The sequence below is a fragment of the Chinchilla lanigera genome, unplaced genomic scaffold, assembly GCF_000276665.1.
Source record: "Chinchilla lanigera isolate Chin_1 unplaced genomic scaffold, ChiLan1.0 scaffold00017, whole genome shotgun sequence".
Classification (NCBI taxonomy): domain Eukaryota; kingdom Metazoa; phylum Chordata; class Mammalia; order Rodentia; family Chinchillidae; genus Chinchilla; species Chinchilla lanigera.
The window spans coordinates 2,565,015-2,585,367 of record NW_004955418.1 but is presented as its reverse complement, the minus strand read 5'-3'; the positions used below and the strand labels follow the sequence as shown (position 1 = coordinate 2,585,367).

Below are 20,353 nucleotides of genomic sequence, written 5' to 3'. Positions count from 1 at the left end.
GGGAGAAAGTGTCCTGAATCATGAAATTGCTACTTTTTATAAACTAACTTAGATTTCCAAAGTCTTACCTGAAGATTGAAAAAATTATCAAGTGAACCACTCCTTGTCCCTATTGCCAAGGTAGATCCTGTGTGACAGTTGATAGGATAATTTGAATTACTTTGAAATGCAGAGTAACTTCACTGCCCTCAAAGTCTGTCACTTTTGCTGATCATCAGGAAGAATTATTACTAAGTTTTTCACTTACCTTCATCAGTACTTTACTGGATTTTCATCATAAGCAGCAGCATGGTGTCTTGAAACTGGAAAAATATAGAAAAACACACTAATTTAAATTGGAAACACTTAATCTGCATTTATGCATCTCAGTTTTCCTGTAATGGCTTTTTTTTATTTCTCAGTTCATTTTGCACATGTGGTATTTATAAATTGCACCATGCTGAGCCACTTCATGTGCAATGGATTTCCCTATTGTTTTTGTTTGTTTGTTTTGTTTTGGTACCGGGAATCAAACTCATGAACTCAGGCTTGCCCAGCAAGCGCTTATGCCGCTGAGCTACATCCCCGGCCCCGTATTTCTCTAGTTGTGCCACAAGCAAGAACCATACAGAGTTTCCATCTTAGTGTAGCTGTGCCCTTGCTTTTTGTGCTGTTTATGTTACATTACATTCCAGCCCCCACTTTGTGGGTTCCTACCGCCCTCGTCATCATTCATCATTTATCTTAAAAGTGATAAGATCATGAGACTGTGAAACACAGACAACCTGCATAGCCAAAGTGAGTGTTGTCTTTTCAGAGTCATCACTCTGGGAGGTTCTGTACTTTGAGATTTCAGGTCTGCACTCCAACATGCTTTTCTTCCCACAGGCCCACCTAAGTCTCTCCTCCCCTAGCATCCTATGGAATCTCAGTGAATCTTACATGAGTTCTCCCCTCAATGTAATCTCAGCATTTGTGGAAAAAACAGTGCAATGCTAGTAATGAGAAGAATTAATCCAATTTTGAGACAATACAAGGTTTTTCTGTAAATGTTCCTTTGTAGACTAGGACTGACACATGAATCATCTGAATTTTAAAATAAAACCTAGACTCAGTATTTGTTCCTCTTCCTTCTTCAGGTAGGAAGGCTACCCGGGGCATTTCATCACAGGAGCTAGGGCAGGGGCTTTCAGGTGAGGAGGAGGATGGGACTTCTGGGGGTGTGATTGCTGGGGCCAGAGCCACAGGGTTGCCTTCTTCTCACTCCTAGCCTCCAGAGTGGCCCTAGGGCAAAAAGAAGATTAAGGTTTGTGGATTAGTGGGAGATAGTATAACAGGTGTCTGGCAATAAGGGAGTACAAAAGAATTAAGTCTCAGCTGAGTGAAAGGAAATTCTTAACCCCAGTCAACCGAGACAATTTCCAGGTCATTTGAGTTTAAGATGACAGTATCAGTGATAATATTTGTTCATTCCAAAGCATGTCACAGAAACTGTTAGGCACTAGAATTTTCTAATGATTAAGATTTGGTCCTGGCTTCCAAGGAACTTACAATTTATTAATGTAAGTATGTCACGTAGTTTCTAGATCATAGTGATCACTACAGTCATTTCTCAAACCGTGTAGACTCTCTGGCCCTGAAGCAATCAGAATCTTCAGAGGAGTGGCCTAGAAATATATTTAGTGAACAGCCTGAGTTGATTCTTATGATCAAGAAATTGGAATACTGTTCTAGGAATATTGATGTTTGGCCCCATACTTATTTTTAAAGAGGGTATTTTATTCTAATGGTAACTGTCTAAACCAAATTTTAAAAATACACTTTTTTAAATTAAATATCCTATCTGTTCATCTTTTTTAAATTAATTATAAAGATTCTGTTTAATGTCAGATCAGGCCATTAGTCCTCCATCTCCTTAGATCAGTCTAGACCACTTTTCTAACAAAGACACCAAGGAGAATGTCAAAAAAGACATGCTTGTCATCATTACCTTACCTTGACACATCCTAATTTTTCTTAGGGAAACCACTATTTTAATTCAAATATTAATTTGCTTCACATTTTAGTGACTCCATTTATAGTTTTAACGTACAAATTACACTTTTTGCCTCAGAATTCACTGCAGTCTTTATATTTACCTGAAATCTTAGTGTTCCTTCTGATACTCCAAAATTTATTGACTGTTCTTTTTTTCATTAGCCATGTCCTTCATGGTTTTGTTGACATCTGCCATACCCTCCTCTACTCTGTTTTCAGAGTCAAGTCCTAAGATGTTTAATCTTTCCACAGGAGAGAACTCAGCTTTTTGACAATTAAATGCTGTCTTGAAGATGCATCTTACTGTCCTTAAGAAAGCATTCCAGATACTGTTATACCAGGCAGAATTTTATACAGAAACAAAGTATAATTTGTTTTATTTTAATATTGATAACTGCTTCATAATACCCAACATTTCAGGGCTCTCATCAGTATTGTGAATCACAGTTCAGGTCTGCAGTAACTCCCATGTGAATATCCTGGGTCAAAATTTTCAGTTGTGCTACTGGCTCCTCCTTTACGCAAGTATAAAATAGTAGCATTCCTTGAGGCTTTTGTCTTAGGGGCTCACTGTGTCTGTCTTGCTTAGTATCATCTAGTCCCAAAGCTTCATTTACCGTGCTAGGATTAGTATTCAGGTCATGTTTTTCAGTTTACGTCTCAATCCAAGTTCTCTTTCCGGAGTTGTAACACATTATCACACTGCTTATCTGACATCATCCTTGTATGGTATTTCAGACACTTCTAGCTCCACTGTCACAAACTGAATTTGTTATTCCTTTATCCCCACATCTCCCTTCTAGGATTCCTCTTGGCATTTTAAGCAATCCGCGTGCTCAAACCAGTTTTAGGAAATCATCCCTGACTCCCCCCTACTTCCTAGTAACTGAGTGCTATGATTCTGCTTCTTAATTTTATCTCAGATTGCTGTTCTTTTCATCACCAGTGCAAGCCACTGTTGTCTCACTTATTCTGCAATACTTCCTCCTACCTCTCTCCCTGTTTCCAATCATAGTCCATTCTGTACATTGCAGCAATCACAATCTATTTAGAATGTGCGTCTAGTTATTCTTCCCTCTGCCTAAACTTCTTAATGGAGAGCAGAAAGTCGTGCATGGTCCGATATCTACCCATTTTTGTAGCCTCATCTCCTTGTTACTTTGTATTTCCTCTGTTAAAATGTTTCTTTCTCATTCTTGCCCCAACTTTGTTAAATATTCATTCATCCTTTAAGTCTCGCCTTAAAAATTTTCCCAGTCTTTTTCTTGGGACCTGCTGCTACCCAGTCCTAGGTTAAATCCACCTATTTTCTTAAACCCTTGTTTGATGCACTCCATCACACTTAAATTAGTTTTTCAGTGTCTGTCTTTCCTCTACTCTGTAAGCTCCATAAAGACAGTGACTAGTTTTGGTTCACTGACTACATGTTTTCCACTGTCACAAATGGATGGAAGAAAATCTTAAATATGGTCTGAATTCTTTGAACAAATTAATTTTTACCTGTTGACATACAAAATTATGATTTCTTCTAGTCATAAAGATTTGCATGAATCACAGCTACTTCATTTGGCCTGGATTTCTTGCCCCAAGATGGAAATTTGTTTTTACAAACTTGCAGATTCTGCTATATGCTGATTCTTCTAGATCATTTATAAAAATATTGATGTACTAGTCCTCTTTCCAATTAATAACCTAGTTAGACTTAGTGTCCAAGAATTGCCTATCTGTAGTCACTGTTTTTCTGTCTATGCCATTTCTCTGTGACAAAACAATATCCCAAATCCTATGATGATTATTTGGTGATGAATAATATCTTATGGTGCTATATGCATTTTTGTTCTGCTTTTGTTCACTCTTTCACCATTTTGCTTCACTTTTTTTAACTCTTCTTTTGTCTTTCCCTTTCTTTCCCCTTTGTTTTCCTCCGTACCTTCCTAATGTTGACCACTGTGGGCGTTGTTGAGCTACTGCCTGGTAGGAATAGAGAAAAAGAAAATACTAAATCATAGTACTGTTAGTATTTGATACACTCAAAAGTAAGAATTTAAAAACACAAATGCACAAATTAGTAGCTTTATAGAATTTAGTGATAAGTTGAAAAGATAATTTTTATGAAAACATAATCTTTCCTTCATGCACTTCCATTTAAATGTCATTATTCCTAGGAGTAATCGTTTGATCAGTAAGAAAATACTAAAGTAATTAGGCCATAGTATATGACAATGAACAGTGTTTATAAAACCCTGATAATAAAAATAAGTTGCCTTTTTCTGTTTACATTTAGGAAGACCTACTATTAGAAAATAGCCTTCTTCATTATCGGCAAGGTGTAAAGTATGTGCAATAAATGGAAAATAATACTTATTTCACTCAGTAAAGCATGAGACTTTTGGGTGGAAAAACAGGCAGAAAGTGGAATAGTTGTCATTTATACTTTGTAAATAAATTACCAAAAAGTCCACAGTTTTTGTGATTTGTAATTCTAAAGGCAAATTTAAGCCATATATTGTCATGCTTTGAGATCTTTTTCCTAATATTTAAGTTACCAATTTGATACCAATTTTTTTACTTTAGATTATTATCTTTTCCTCTTGCCCTTTTTAAATTAGGGGGACTACAGGCCATTGCAGAATTATTGCAAGTGGACTGTGAAATGTATGGGCTTACTAATGACCACTACAGTATTACTTTAAGACGATATGCTGGAATGGCTTTGACAAACTTGACTTTCGGAGATGTGGCCAACAAGGTATGTTTTTATAAGATCTGTTTTTTAAGGTAGCTCAGGTATGAGTTCATTAAGTTTCCTAACTACTTTTCACTGATTTTCTTTTTGTCACTCTCCTAATTAAACAATAACTAATAAAAGCCTGTACTTCACACCTACTTACTCATTTGATTTCTTATTCATAAACAAAGACAAAAGCACATTCACACGTGAAACAACAGTAAATCTATATAATTGCATTCAAAACAGTAGTCCTAGGAATGAGAGCAAAACTGAAAATCTTGAGGACCAACACAGATGTTACACACATACTGATGCTATCCAAATAAAAAACCTTATTTTAAACTCCTTTGCTTATCTTTTTTTTTTATCATTAGCTGACTTTCCAGTTTGTCAAGGGAGGAACAGATAGCAAACATTTGGGAGAGTATTTTTCCTTTGGGTAATCTTGTTCTAGATCTTTAGTGGGTGAAAAACATAAGTTATGATTACAATGAAACAGTGAAAATTGGATTTGAATTTTAATATCCAAAAACAGACCACAGCTCCAGGTCGCCTTGTTGATTACACTCTGTTCTGTCGCGTTCTGCAGGCTACGCTCTGCTCCATGAAGGGCTGCATGAGAGCACTCGTGGCCCAGCTAAAATCTGAGAGTGAAGACTTACAGCAGGTACTGCCCAGAATGTCACCTGTTTTTTCTTGGATATTAGCAGGTTAATGTCCTGGTTTATGTTAAGCTACAGCTTGGTGTTCAGTATCTCACGTGTAATGTATGGTTCTACTAACAGTAGAATAAAGGAAAGTAAACATATTGTAGGAATTCCTTTGGCATCCTAGTAGCAGTCAGGAATTTCTTATAAGTAGAGCATTCCTAATCCAAAGTCTGAAACACTCTGAAATCTGAAACTTATTTTCATGCACAAAGTTAGCAAAATATTGAATGAAGTTACCTTCAGATTGTGTATATGAAACATAAATGAATTTTGTGTTTAGAGTTGAGTCCCTGCCCAAGATGAAAATATACAAGTTATTGTAAATGTGATTCATCTGCAGGTTATTGCAAGTGTTTTGAGGAATTTGTCCTGGCGAGCAGATGTAAATAGTAAAAAGACGTTGAGGGAAGTCGGAAGTGTAAAAGCATTGATGGAATGTGCTTTGGAAGTGAAAAAGGTACCTGTGAAAACATTGAGTATTGTAGTGTAAATCGGTGTTCAGTACTTTTTACTGCTGCCTTTCAGTCCAAGAGATTCCCTAATTACTGATCTGTTTATCTCACCAATCCATTGTTTTAGTCCAAACTCCTAAAGTATTAAGAGGGAGGACTGTACAAGCTGGCTTAGGGTTTCTCAGTTTCAGCACTAGGAACATTTTAGACCAGATCATTCTTCCCTCTGTGGAGCTGGCCTGTGCACTGTAGGCTATTCAGCAGCATCCCTAGTTCCCAGTGTACCCTCCTCCCAGTTGTGACAATCAGAAGTGTTTCCGAAAATTGCCATATGTCCCCTGGGAACGGGGAAGGGTGGACAAAGTCACTCATAATGAAGAATCAGTGTTACGTTACCTTTGAGCTCTCCAAATGTCTCATTGTCCCAAAGTCCTCAAAATTTGGTCGTCAGTTTATCAAGAGGTGATCAGACCCAAAAGTGAGGAATCCCTAAATAATGAAATGCTCATAAAAGGAAGTGTCTCCAGTGGGATGTCTAGTTCAGAAGCAAAGCTAATTAAAACATAGAGATTTAAAAAAACTTAGGGAGATCAAGCAACTCGTCTTACTGAGTCTGGGCTTCTCTTTATCCATCAGTCCAAGACCCACAGCCCACATTTTGTTCTTTTTTTGATGGAAAGATTCATGATGTTGTGCAGGCTGGTCCCAAACTGGTGGGCTCAAGGGATCCTCCCACCTCAGCAACTCGAGCAGATGGGACTGCAGGTGCAAACCAGTCCTGGCACAGTCTGCGTTTTCTTCCTCAAAACGTTCCTTTTCAGAGAATGTAAAGGGTTTTTGTTTTTTGTTGTCTTTCATCGTTTATTTAATTACTATATTTTTGATAAAGTATATTACATTATCTCTAGAAAATCTCTGAAATTTAGTAATAGAAGAAAAATATTAACTAGGCCTAGTGGTACATCCTATAATCGCAGCTATTCGGGAGGCTGAGCAGGAGATTGCAAGTTTGAGATTAGCCTGGGAAACTTGGTGAAAAGTGAAATCCCATCTCAGAATAAAATAGGACCAGGAATGTAGCTCAGTCGTAGAGCAGTTGCCTAACACAGGCAAGGCCCTGAAGCTCAATCCCTAGTGCCACAAAAAACTGACATCAGTATCGTGGCAAACTGTGAGCAAATATTTTTAACTGTATATCAGAGTGGTTTTATACCAGTTACTATCTGACAGTTTGCTAAGATATATATTAGGGAGCTCTGGTTTTTCAGAATTACTGTGATTTTTTGGAGTTTTGTTTTGTTGATTCTGGGGGTTGAACTGAGGGTCCTTATACTGAGCTACATCTCCAGCCTATTTCTTATTTTTTACTTTGAGACTGGGTCTCACTAAGTTGCCCAGGCTGGGCTTGAACTTGTGATCCTCCTGCCTCAGCATTCCATAGTGCTGAGATTACAAGTGTGTGCCACCATACCCAGACACATTGTTACTTTTCAGTTATTTATACGTAGTTAGGTGAGTGGGTAGGTAGGTAGGTAGGTAGATGGATGGATGGACAGACAGGGCAGGCAGGCAGGCAGGTTTTCAGTACAGGAAGAATATTTATATACTGCTATTGTAACTTAGTCATATCATTTAATGTTACTTCTTAGATATCTTTCCATATCAATATGTGGTATATAAGGGTTTGAGTTTCTATCCTGAAAGTGTTTTATTTCTATAATGTACATTAGTTTTATTTCATACCATAAGTTCTTTTAAGATACATATATGTGTACTATCTAAATATTTAGACTGAACAGAAATTATGGGGAACTAATTCCAATTCTAATTAGATGTCACATATTCTGTTTCTTAATAGGAATCAACCCTCAAAAGCGTACTGAGTGCCTTATGGAATTTGTCAGCACACTGTACTGAGAATAAGGCTGATATATGTGCTGTGGATGGTGCACTTGCATTTTTGGTTGGCACTCTCACTTACCGGAGCCAGACAAACACTTTAGCCATCATTGAAAGTGGAGGTGGGATATTACGGAATGTGTCCAGCCTGATAGCTACAAATGAGGACCACAGGTACATATAGAGTTTCATAGTACTTTTAAATTAATTAGAGTAGAATTAATTTTTTTAAAAAGACCTCATTGTAAACAATATTTTGTGTAATTATGAAAGTTGTAACCCAAAATGCATTTACTACAATGAAAAGATAATTATTTCTACTTTAATGCATTAACGTGTTTATTCTAATAAAGTTTGTAGTATCATAAACAAATCCAGAAACAAATGGTAGTTAAGAGATATAGCCCATATGTGGAGGGAAAAAAATCAGTCACAGATAGTAAAACAGGATCTCTTCTTGTTTATTAGCATGGCATATAAGACTATGAGACTGATTTTTAAAACTAAGCAAAAACTGTAAGCATGACCCATGCACATTTTTCTAGTGATATCTTAACATCAGTATCCATAATTAACCACCAGCCAGTCATCATCTAGGTGCCGAGATTTGTGAAACCCAAGAGATCATTTTCAGGTCAGGGCACACATTCTTAAAACTTGGACTCTGTATTATGTCCAAAAAAAAAAAAAAGTGGGCATCTTTCACAGCTTATTAATATATCCAGCACTATTCCTCTTATTTTCCAAAAGAACATGAGGTTCTTTTAGTAAATGAGCCTGTAAGAATACATGTAAACATCTTTTCAGGCAGGCATAGTGGCACACTTCTATAATCCCAGCACTCTTGGAGCCTGAGGCTGAGGCTGAAGCAAGAGGATCATGCATCCCAGCCTAGTCTAAGCAACTTAGTGACTTAGTGTGATCTTGTCTCAAAAAAGTTTAAAAGGGCTGGGGATGTAGCTCAGTGCTAAAGCCCTGGGTTCCATCCCCAGTATTGTGAAGAAAGAAAAAAAGTTTCTGATGCACAGACTACAGGCTTTCCATGCCTTTCTGCTGTGCAAAGAAGACATCATAAACTCATAAGGAATCAGTTGGCTACTGGAGTACTGAGAGAAGACCACCATGTTGAAGCTTATTGTACACCCTTGCCAGTCAATTACAAAGCCCACTAAAGCAGAACATGCTGTTATTGAAGTTCAGTTTGCTGTGCATTCAGCATACTACAGTGTAGTTCTCACCAGTACCAGAGTTTATTACATTGATTTTTAGCTTTGTATTTATACATTTTAAATGTCTTGAAAATCTTTAACTCAATGTATCTTTAAAGTGATGACTATACACACATTCTCCCAGAGAGCACTTGTAAAGGAAATGACAGTGTCAAGAAATAATGCCACAGACATAGAGACAACTCGAGAAAGTAAGCATGCTGATACAGGGGTGCACAGGAAACTCCCTGAGTTCTTAAGATGTACCACTCCGTCCCATCTGCCTCTTCCAGGATACCCCAGTAATCCACACTGTGACATGCATCTGTAGATTGAATCACTGCCAAGTTCCTGTTCAGTTAAATATTTTATGATCTACTTACAATTCTTAAATTGAGAAACAGTTGCCATGTAAATATATCTTTCTAAAAAAAACAATTTTGTAAGACACTGGTTAGGAAGTATAGCATAGGTGGAAAATATTTTTACTTATTTGAGTCTGAAAGGTGAGTACAGGCATTCCTTTTTTAACAACTGAGTTCCGTTCCTGTGACTATGTTGAGTGGATCGATCACTAAGTGAGGAATTGTCTATAGTATGTACATGACAGTATTCAGAACAAAGAAGTGATCAAAGGAAACTCCAACTTGATGACGTTGCTTTTATTTGCATAACGCTTACATGTAGTACTGTAATGTATAACAACACAGCTACAGTGCTGTACAGTACAATCAGCAAAAATTACAGTACTGTATAAACAAGGTGTACTGTACAAAAACACACTGAGGCTCTATCAGCAAGGTGTTTGGAACTGTACAAAAAAAAGACAGGTCATGAGTCCAAGCAGGCAAGTCTTAAGTCTGAATAGCACACCTGAGTCATAAACAAGAAGGTCTTAAATAAGGAAGACCTATAATTTAAAATATAAATGTACTGAAAGAATAAAAGGCAATGTGGATGCTTGGAATTTATAGGTTAACTGGTACAATGATTATTATGCCTATTAAATTTTAATAATATCTTCAGATTTAAGTTTACTTTCTCTTATTTGTGTTGTTACAGATGGTTTTTTTACCTTAATTTATGAGGTCTTCTTTTTATTCCAGGCAAATCCTAAGAGAAAACAACTGCCTACAAACTCTATTACAACACTTGAAATCTCACAGTTTGACAATAGTCAGTAATGCATGTGGAACTTTGTGGAATCTCTCAGCAAGAAACCCTAAAGACCAGGAAGCATTATGGGACATGGGGGCAGTCAGCATGCTCAAGAACCTCATTCATTCAAAGCACAAAATGATTGCTATGGGAAGTGCTGCAGCTTTAAGGAATCTCATGGCAAATAGACCTGCAAAGTATAAGGATGCCAATATTATGTCTCCTGGTTCAAGCTTGCCATCTCTTCATGTTAGGAAACAAAAAGCCCTAGAAGCAGAATTGGATGCTCAGCATTTATCAGAAACTTTTGACAATATTGACAATTTAAGTCCCAAGACATCTCATCGTAGTAAGCAGAGACATAAGCAAAGTCTTTACGGTGACTATGTTTTTGATTCTAATCGACATGATGATAATAGGCCAGAGAGTTTTAATACTGGAAACATGACTGTTCTTTCTCCATATTTGAATACTACTGTGTTGCCCAGCTCTTCTTCATCAAGGGGCAGTTTAGATAGTTCTCGTTCTGAAAAAGATAGAAGTTTGGAGAGAGAGAGAGGGATTGGCCTAAGTGGCTACCACCCAACAACAGAAAACCCAGGAACAGCTTCAAAGCGAAGTTTGCAGATCTCTACCACTGCAGCGCAGATTGCCAAAGTGATGGAAGAAGTATCAGCTATTCATAGCTCCTCCCAGGAAGAGAGAAACTCTGGTTCCACCACTGACTTACACTGTGTTACAGATGAGAGGAATGCAATAAGAAGAACCTCTGCTGCCCACACACACTCAAACACCTACAATTTCACTAAGACAGAAAATTCAAATAGGACATGTTCTATGCCTTACGCCAAGCTGGAATATAAGCGATCTTCAAATGATAGTTTAAACAGTGTCAGTAGTAGTGATGGTTATGGTAAAAGAGGTCAAATGAAACCCTCAATTGAATCATATTCTGAAGATGATGAAAGTAAATTTTGCAGTTACGGTCAATATCCAGCTGACCTAGCCCATAAAATACATAGTGCAAATCATATGGATGATAATGATGGAGAGCTAGATACACCAATAAATTATAGCCTTAAATACTCAGATGAGCAGCTGAACTCTGGAAGACAAAGTCCTTCACAGAACGAAAGATGGGCAAGACCCAAACACATAATAGAAGATGAAATAAAACAAAGTGAGCAAAGACAATCGAGGAATCAAAATACCACTTATCCTGTATATTCTGAGAGCACTGATGATAAGCACCTCAAGTTCCAGCCACACTTTGGACAGCAGGAATGTGTTTCCCCATTTAGGTCCAGAGGAACCAGTGGCCCTGAGGCAAATCGAGTGGGTTCAAGTCATGGGATTAATCAAAATGTAAACCAGTCCTTGTGTCAGGAAGATGACTATGAAGATGATAAGCCAACCAACTACAGTGAACGTTACTCTGAGGAAGAACAGCATGAAGAAGAGAGACCAACAAATTATAGCATAAAATATAATGAAGAAAAACATCACGTGGATCAGCCTATTGATTACAGTTTAAAGTACGCCACAGACATTGCTTCCTCACAGAAATCATCATTCTCGTTCCCAAAGAGTTCGTCTGCACAAAGCAGTAAACCTGAACATGTCTCCTCCAGCAGTGAGAATCCAGCCACACCCCCCTCTAACGCCAAGAGGCAGGCTCAGCTGCATCCAAGTTCAGCACAAAGTAGAAGTGGTCAGACTCAAAAAACTACCACCTGCAAAGTGTCCTCCATCAACCAAGAAACAATCCAGACTTACTGTGTGGAAGACACCCCAATATGTTTTTCAAGGTGTAGTTCCTTATCATCTTTGTCATCAGCTGAAGACGAGATAGGATGTGATCAGACCACACAAGAAGCAGATTCTGCAAATACTCTGAAAATAGCAGAAATAAAAGAGAACAGTGTGACTAGAGCACCAGAAGATCCTGCCAGTGAAGCTTCACCAGCAGCACAGCACGTTAGAACCAAACCCAGCAGACTCCAGGCTTCCAGTTTATCTTCAGAGTCCACCAGGCACAAAGCTGTTGAGTTTTCTTCGGGGGCAAAATCTCCCTCCAAAAGTGGTGCTCAGACACCAAAAAGCCCACCGGAACACTATGTTCAGGAGACTCCCCTCATGTTTAGCAGATGTACTTCGGTTAGTTCACTTGATAGTTTTGAAAGTCGCTCTATAGCCAGCTCAGTTCAGAGTGAACCTTGCAGTGGGATGGTGAGTGGCATTATAAGCCCCAGTGACCTCCCCGATAGCCCTGGACAAACCATGCCACCAAGCAGAAGTAAAACCCCTCCACCTCCCCCTCAGACAGTTCAAAGTAAGCGAGAGGTACCTAAAAGTAAAGTGCCTCCTGTTGAAAAGAGAGAAAGTGGACCTAAGCAAGCTGCTGTAAATGCAGCTGTTCAGAGGGTCCAGGTCCTTCCAGATGCCGATACCTTACTACACTTTGCCACAGAAAGTACTCCGGATGGGTTTTCTTGTTCATCTAGCCTGAGTGCTCTGAGCCTTGACGAGCCATTCATACAGAAAGATGTGGAGTTAAGAATAATGCCTCCAGTTCAGGAAAATGACAATGGGAATGAAACAGAACCAGAGCAGCCTGAAGAACAAAATGCAAACCAGGAAGAAGAGGCAGAAAAACATACTGATTCTGAAAAAGATCTCTTAGATGATTCAGATGATGATGATATTGAAATATTAGAAGAGTGTATTATTTCTGCCATGCCAACAAAGTCATCACGCAAAGCCAAAAAGCTAGCCCAGACTGCTTCAAAATTACCTCCTCCTGTTGCAAGGAAACCAAGTCAACTGCCTGTCTACAAACTTCTGCCATCACAAAACAGGTTGCAGACACAAAAGCATGTTAGTTTTACACCAGGAGAAGATATGCCACGGGTGTATTGTGTAGAAGGGACACCTATAAACTTCTCCACAGCTACATCACTAAGTGATCTAACCATAGAATCACCTCCAAATGAGTTAGCTGCCGGGGAAGGGGCTAGAGCAGGGACCCAATCCGGTGAATTTGAAAAGAGAGATACCATTCCTACAGAAGGCAGAAGTACAGATGAGGCTCAGAGAGGAAAACCCTCATCTATAACGATGCCTGAGCTGGATGATAGTAAAACCGAAGAAGGTGACATTCTTGCAGAATGCATTAATTCTGCAATGCCCAAAGGAAAAAGTCACAAGCCTTTCCGGGTGAAAAAGATAATGGACCAGGTCCAGCAAGCATGTGTGTCTTCATCTGGAACTAACAAAACCCAAATAGATGGTAAGAAAAAGAAGCCTACTTCACCAGTAAAACCTATGCCACAAAACACCGAATGTAGGACACGTGCAAGAAAGAATACAGACTCAAAAAATAATTTAAATGCTGACAGAACTTTCTCAGACAACAAAGATTCAAAGAAACAGAACTTGAAAAGTAATTCCAAGGACTTGAATGATAAGCTGCCAAATAATGAAGATCGAGTCAAAGGCAGTTTTACTTTTGATTCTCCTCATCATTACACTCCTATTGAAGGAACACCGTACTGTTTTTCACGAAATGATTCTTTGAGTTCTCTAGATTTTGATGATGATGATGTTGACCTTTCTAGGGAGAAGGATGAACTAAGGAAGGGGAAAGAAAATAAGGACTCAGAAGCTAAAGTTACCAGTCACACAGAACTAACCTCAAGCCAACAGTCAGCTAATAAAACACAAGTTGTTGCAAAACATCCAGTCCATCGAGGTCAGTCTAAACCTTTACCTCAGAAGCAACCCACTTTTCCCCAGCCACCCAAAGACATACCAGATAGAGGGGCAGCAACTGATGAAAAATTACAGAATTTTGCTATAGAAAATACTCCAGTGTGCTTTTCTCGTAATTCCTCCCTGAGTTCTCTCAGTGATATTGACCAAGAAAACAACAACAAAGAAAATGAACCCATCAAAGAGACGGAGCCTCCTGACTCACAAGGAGAACCGAGTAAAGCTCAGGCCTCAGGGTATGCTCCTAAATCATTTCATGTTGAAGATACCCCCGTTTGTTTTTCACGAAATAGTTCTCTCAGTTCTCTTAGCATTGATTCTGAAGATGACCTCTTGCAGGAGTGTATAAGTTCTGCAATGCCAAAGAAGAAAAGGCCCTCGAGACTCAAGGGTGATAATGAAAAGCACAGTCCCAGAAACATGGGTGGCGTATTAGCTGAAGATTTGACACTTGATTTGAAAGATATACAGAGACCAGATTCAGAGCATGGTTTATCCCCTGATTCAGAAAATTTTGATTGGAAAGCCATCCAAGAAGGTGCAAATTCCATAGTGAGTAGTTTGCATCAAGCTGCTGCTGCTGCCTGCTTATCTAGACAAGCTTCATCTGACTCAGATTCTATCCTTTCGTTGAAATCAGGAATCTCACTGGGCTCACCTTTTCATCTCACACCTGATCAAGAAGAAAAACCCTTCACAAGTAATAAAGGCCCACGAATTCTCAAACCTGGGGAGAAAAGTACATTGGAAACTAAAAAGATGGAATCTGAAAATAAAGGAATCAAAGGAGGAAAAAAAGTTTATAAAAGTTTGATTACTGGAAAAGTTCGGTCTAATTCAGAAATATCAAGCCAAATGAAACAGCCCCTTCAAGCAAATGTGCCTTCGATCTCTCGAGGTAGGACAATGATCCATATTCCCGGAGTTCGAAATAGTTCCTCAAGTACAAGTCCCGTCTCTAAAAAGGGCCCACCCTTGAAGACTCCAGCCTCCAAAAGCCCTAGTGAAGGTCAGACCACCACCACTTCTCCTAGAGGAGCCAAGCCGTCGGTAAAATCTGAGTTAAGCCCTATCACCAGGCAGACTTCCCAAATAAGTGGGTCAAATAAAGGGTCTTCTAGGTCAGGATCTAGAGATTCCACTCCTTCAAGACCTGCCCAGCAGCCATTAAGTAGACCTATGCAATCTCCAGGGCGAAACTCAATTTCCCCCGGTAGAAATGGAATAAGTCCTCCTAACAAATTATCTCAGCTGCCCAGGACATCATCCCCCAGTACCATTTCAACTAAGTCCTCGGGTTCTGGGAAAATGTCATATACATCCCCAGGCAGACAGATGGGCCAGCAAAACTTCCCCAAACAAACAGGCTTATCCAAGAACACAAGTAGTATCACCCGCAGTGAGTCTGCATCTAAAGGACTAAATCAGATGAGTAACAGCAATGGATCCAATAAAAAGGTGGAACTTTCCAGAATGTCTTCAACTAAGTCAAGTGGAAGTGAATCTGATAGATCAGAGAGACCTGTCTTAGTACGACAGTCTACTTTCATAAAAGAAGCTCCAAGCCCAACCCTGAGGAGAAAACTGGAGGAATCTGCTTCATTTGAATCCCTTTCTCCATCTTCTAGACCAGATTCGCCCACTAGGTCCCAGGCACAAACACCAGTTTTAAGTCCTTCCCTTCCTGATATGTCTCTGTCCACGCATTCATCTGTGCAGGCTGGTGGATGGCGAAAGCTCCCACCTAATCTCAGCCCCACTATAGAGTATAATGACGGAAGGCCCTCAAAGCGTCATGACATAGCACGCTCCCATTCTGAAAGTCCTTCCAGACTGCCGATCAATAGGTCAGGCACCTGGAAGCGTGAGCACAGCAAACACTCATCTTCCCTTCCCCGAGTAAGCACTTGGAGAAGAACCGGAAGCTCATCTTCAATTCTTTCAGCGTCATCAGAATCCAGTGAAAAAGCAAAAAGTGAGGATGAGAAACATGTATACTCTATTTCAGGAGCCAAGCAAACGAAGGAAAACCAAGTATCCACAAAAGGAACGTGGAGAAAAATAAAAGAAAGTGAAATTTCTCCCACAAGTCTGACTTCTCCATCCACTTCCTCAGGTGCTACAAATGGTGCTGAATCAAAGACCTTGATTTATCAAATGGCACCTGCTGTTTCTAAAACAGAGGACGTTTGGGTGAGAATTGAGGACTGTCCTATTAACAACCCTAGATCTGGAAGATCTCCCACAGGTAATACTCCCCCAGTGATTGATGGTGTCTCAGAAAAGGGAAATCCAAGCATTAAAGATTCAAAAGATAATCAGGGAAAACCAAATGTGAGTAATGGCAATGGTCCCGTACACACTGTGGGTTTGGAAAACCGCCTGAACTCCTTTGTTCAGGTGGATGCCCCAGACCAGAAAGGAACTGAGATAAAATCAGGACAAAGTAACCCTGTCCCTACAGCAGAGACTGGTGAAAATTCCATAGCAGAGCGCACCCCGTTCAGTTCCAGCAGCTCCAGCAAGCACAGCTCACCTAGTGGGACTGTTGCTGCCCGAGTGACTCCCTTTAACTACAACCCCAGCCCTAGGAAAAGCAGCGCAGACAGCACTTCAGCCCGGCCATCTCAGATCCCCACGCCAGTGAGTAACAACACAAAGAAACGAGATTCAAAAGCCGACAGCACGGAATCCAGTGGAACGCAAAGTCCTAAGCGCCACTCTGGGTCTTACCTTGTGACATCTGTGTAAGGAGCTGGAAGGATGAAACTAAGAAAATTAGGTGTGAGGTGCAGCTGCTCTAAGAAATTTCAGATGAAAACGTCAAAGATTGAACAGTTTGTAAATAGGGTTAATTCTTGTTAGAGGGTTTTTGTTCTGGAAGCCATATTTGATAGTACGCTTTGTCTTCACTGGTCATATTTGGGAGGCACTCGTAATATTTAGGGGAAAATAGTAAAGCCAAGTATATTTGTACAGTATGTTTTACATATATTTAAGTAGCATCCATCCCATCCTTTAATTATCGTGGGTCTTAAAATAACACTACAGATAGAAAATATATATTGCTGTTACCAATCATTTCTAGATTATAAACTAACTAAACTTACATCAGGGAGAAATTGGTATTTATGCAAAAAAAAGTTTTAGTCCTAGTAAATCCATCTAACGTCATAATTAATCATGTGGCTGTGAAATTCACAGTAATATGGTTCCCGATGAATAAGTTTACCCAGCCTGCTTTGCTTTACTGCATGAACGAAACCGATGGTCCAATTTCAGAAGTAATGATTAACAGTTCTGTGGTTACATGATGTGCATAGAGATAGCTACAGTGTAATAATTCACACTGTTTTGTGCTCAAAAAAAATCTGTGTAACTGTAAAACATTGAATGAAACTATTTTACCTGAACTAGATTTTATCTGAAAGTAGGTAGAATTTTTGCTATGCTGTAACTGTTGTATATTCTGGTATTTGAGGTGAGATGGCTGCTCTTTTATTAATGAGACATGAATTGTGTCTCAACAGAAACTAAATGAACATTTCAGAATAAATTATTGCTGTATGTAAACTATAACTGAAATTGGTATTTGTTGGAAGGACCTTACTCACATTTGTATTAATAATTGTCAAAAGGGCCTCTTTTAAAAGCTTATATAAATTTTTTTCTTCAGATTCTATGCATTAAGAGAAAAATTCCTCTTACTGTAATAAAAACATTTGAAGAAGTCTGGTGGCACTTAACCTTTCCCGAAATTAATTTTTCTTTATGTGATCAGCACTTCTTGATATTCAGCGTTTTTCCACTTCGTTTCCTTACTTTGCTGCAGCCCAGTTAAAACAGATGCGTATTAACGCGCAGACTGCCTCGCACAAGACTCATCAGTGAACCTAACAGGCCCACACAGAGGATTCCTTTTTCTTACTAGAATTCTTACTTGAAAGTCTAGGGACTCTTTTAAGTATAAGTGGTCTTTTCTCAGCTTTAGAACATAACTGCCTGCCCCGTCATCTTCTCCCTGTTGCTGCTGGGTCTGAAGTGAACACCACATGTTAGGGCCAGTTTTTTGCAGCCAAGTATAATCAGTATTTTGCCATCATGTGGAACTTCAAAGATAGATTTAATACTAGTATTTTTGATGGGTACGGCTGTGGGGAAGTCCTCCTTCATAACAGAAAATATACTTAGTAAAGATAATTTACTTCTATGTGTCGATGCATTTATCATAAAAGATCAGAGGGTGACTGATGATAAATGCTCATATGTTTGTCGAATAAATAAGAATTTATTTTTAATGATAAAAGTAATGTATTTGCATTTGGAGATGGAAAAGGATTTTTAGCCATGTGGAGCCCTGGGAAGGGGAAGTGAGAGTGAATTTGCCCACCTGCCCGGAGCCCTTGAAGTCAGTCACGTAGTTCTCTGTCTGCTGCTTCCCTGTGTTCGTAAGTCACACGTGATGGGGCTCATTGTTTTTAAAACTAGAATGCCAGGGTATTAAAGTGCTGTGATTTTATCTAAGACATTGTACTCCAAAGCTTATACTCTTCCAGTGCTCTACTTGTAAGCTCCTCATGTACTTGGACTATATCTACCTTTAAATTTTGTCAAAGTTTTATCTGAAATTGTCTATGAGTAATATTCTGTTTATTCTTCAAGGCTGCCATGAATAACAGGGATACATGTATAACCCTTTTCTTTCGGTCCTGATTTTGTCATAATGACTGCATGTCAGTTTTTATAAACCACTTAAAGTATTTTTATGGAGAAAGATGGGGTATTAATTAGAACAGAACTGCCCCCTTAAATTCACATAAAAGGAAGAAACATGATCAGAGTTGCAAGTGAAAGAAGAGTTCGTTCCACATGCCAGAGCCTGGAATTCCTGTGGGCAGCACTGTGGGGAAAAGGCCAGTCAGTCCGTGTGGTCCCTTGAAGAGAAGGTTGCTGAGTGAGACCCCCAGTTAAGAGAGCGAGCTCAGATTAGTAAGCGGGCAGATCTCAGGCCTGCCTTGAGAAGTTCCATGGTGCTGCAGTGAGTGATAGCAGGCCAGATACTCCCAGGTTGTGCTTGGCACAGATGGCATACTAAATCCAGTGCTGGGATTTGTTCATGGTTGCTGTGCCCTGCTTAGGTTGCACTGCAGCTCCGTGGTTTCCAACAAAGATATATTTGAGTAATCGTGAAAGCCAGGCAAGGTAGCACACACCTGTAACCCCAGTTACCGGATTCTCGAGCCAGAAGTTAAGATCAGCCTGGGCAACTCGGGGAGGCCTTGTCACAAAAGCAAAAAGGCACAGCTGGGCCAGTTTGAGTACGTTTGGAGGGGCCAGCGTGGGTATTTGTAACAAGCTGAAAGGCAAGTACCACTGATCTGGGGACCGTGGTTTGTGAATTATTGCCCTCAGTTAAAGTTCCTTGAATGATTGCCTTTGGCTCTAGCAACTCAACTGGACATTTAATCTACCAACAAATTCTTCCTCTGCACCTGAAAGACGAGTATTGAGCTATTCAGTCCAATACAGTCCATCTTAAATGCCAAGAGAGAACAAACAGCAGACATAAATGAACAAGTACTTTTGAAGACACTGCCTAAAAGATCAGCTAGTGTTTCCTTTGATTCAGGCATTGTAAAAGGCAGTAACTTCAACAGATACTTTATTTGAATTTGTATTAAGAGTAGAGAAGACTGAAAATCTTTGAGCCTAAGGAAGATTGGTTTCAAATGAAAAGAAAAATATATCCAATTTGCTACTATATAGTAGAAGTGTTAACTGGCAAATCAGATATTTGATGTTAAATTTTACAAATCAGCAGGGGACTGAAAAGATAGTTAATGGATAAGTACTACGAGCACAATCAGAAAACAAACAAAAAAAAAACTCCAGGGCCTTTGACCTGAATTACACCCCCTGTGGGGTTATTTTTGTTTGTTTGTTTAATGAGACAGGGTCTCCCTGAGTTGCCCAGGCTGGAATAAAATTTGTCATCCTTAAACTGGGCATGGTGGCACATACCTGTAATCCCAGCACTCAGGAGGCTGAGACAGGAAGATCATTTCAAGTTCAAGACCAGCCTGGGCTACAAAGTAAGCTCAAGGCCTGTCTGAACTGCATAGCGAGACCCTGTCTCATAAAGACAAAAAAAATTGTGATCCTCCTGCCTCAGCCTCCTAGAGTGCTGGGATTAACAGGCATGTACCACCACTCTTGGCTAAAATTTTTTCTTGATTCCATAAAATATCATATTACCACGAAGTTAAGTGAAAGAATAAGTCTGCTGGCTGAGGAGGGAAACCATCTGCACTAGATCTGAATTGTGTAATCATGGTTTCTTTGTATCTGGGGAAGGAAAAGAACAGAGTTCCTGAAATGCAAAAAATAAATTGCCCAGAGCTGAAGAAA

General features: G+C 39.4%; 1 protein-coding gene across 9 annotated transcripts in view; it reads left to right on the top strand.

Annotated features, from left to right (window-relative positions):
- The window catches only part of Apc (adenomatous polyposis coli), a 107,259-nt gene extending 89,695 nt beyond the window's left edge, over positions 1-17,564 (top strand). For 5 of the 9 annotated variants that reach the window (XM_013512936.1, XM_013512941.1, XM_013512938.1 and 2 more), the window contains 6 exons: positions 1,119-1,172; positions 4,626-4,765; positions 5,337-5,414; positions 5,798-5,914; positions 7,768-7,982; positions 10,123-17,564. In XM_013512936.1, the coding sequence (XP_013368390.1) occupies positions 1,119-1,172; positions 4,626-4,765; positions 5,337-5,414; positions 5,798-5,914; positions 7,768-7,982; positions 10,123-16,696 (7,178 nt within the window). In that variant the 3' untranslated portion in view covers positions 16,697-17,564. The remainder of the gene's footprint in view (positions 1-1,118; positions 1,173-4,625; positions 4,766-5,336; positions 5,415-5,797; positions 5,915-7,767; positions 7,983-10,122) is intronic. The other 4 variants (XM_005382146.2, XM_013512942.1, XM_005382148.2 and 1 more) reach the window with 1 other exon arrangement.
- Positions 17,565-20,353: the final 2,789 nt, after the last annotated feature.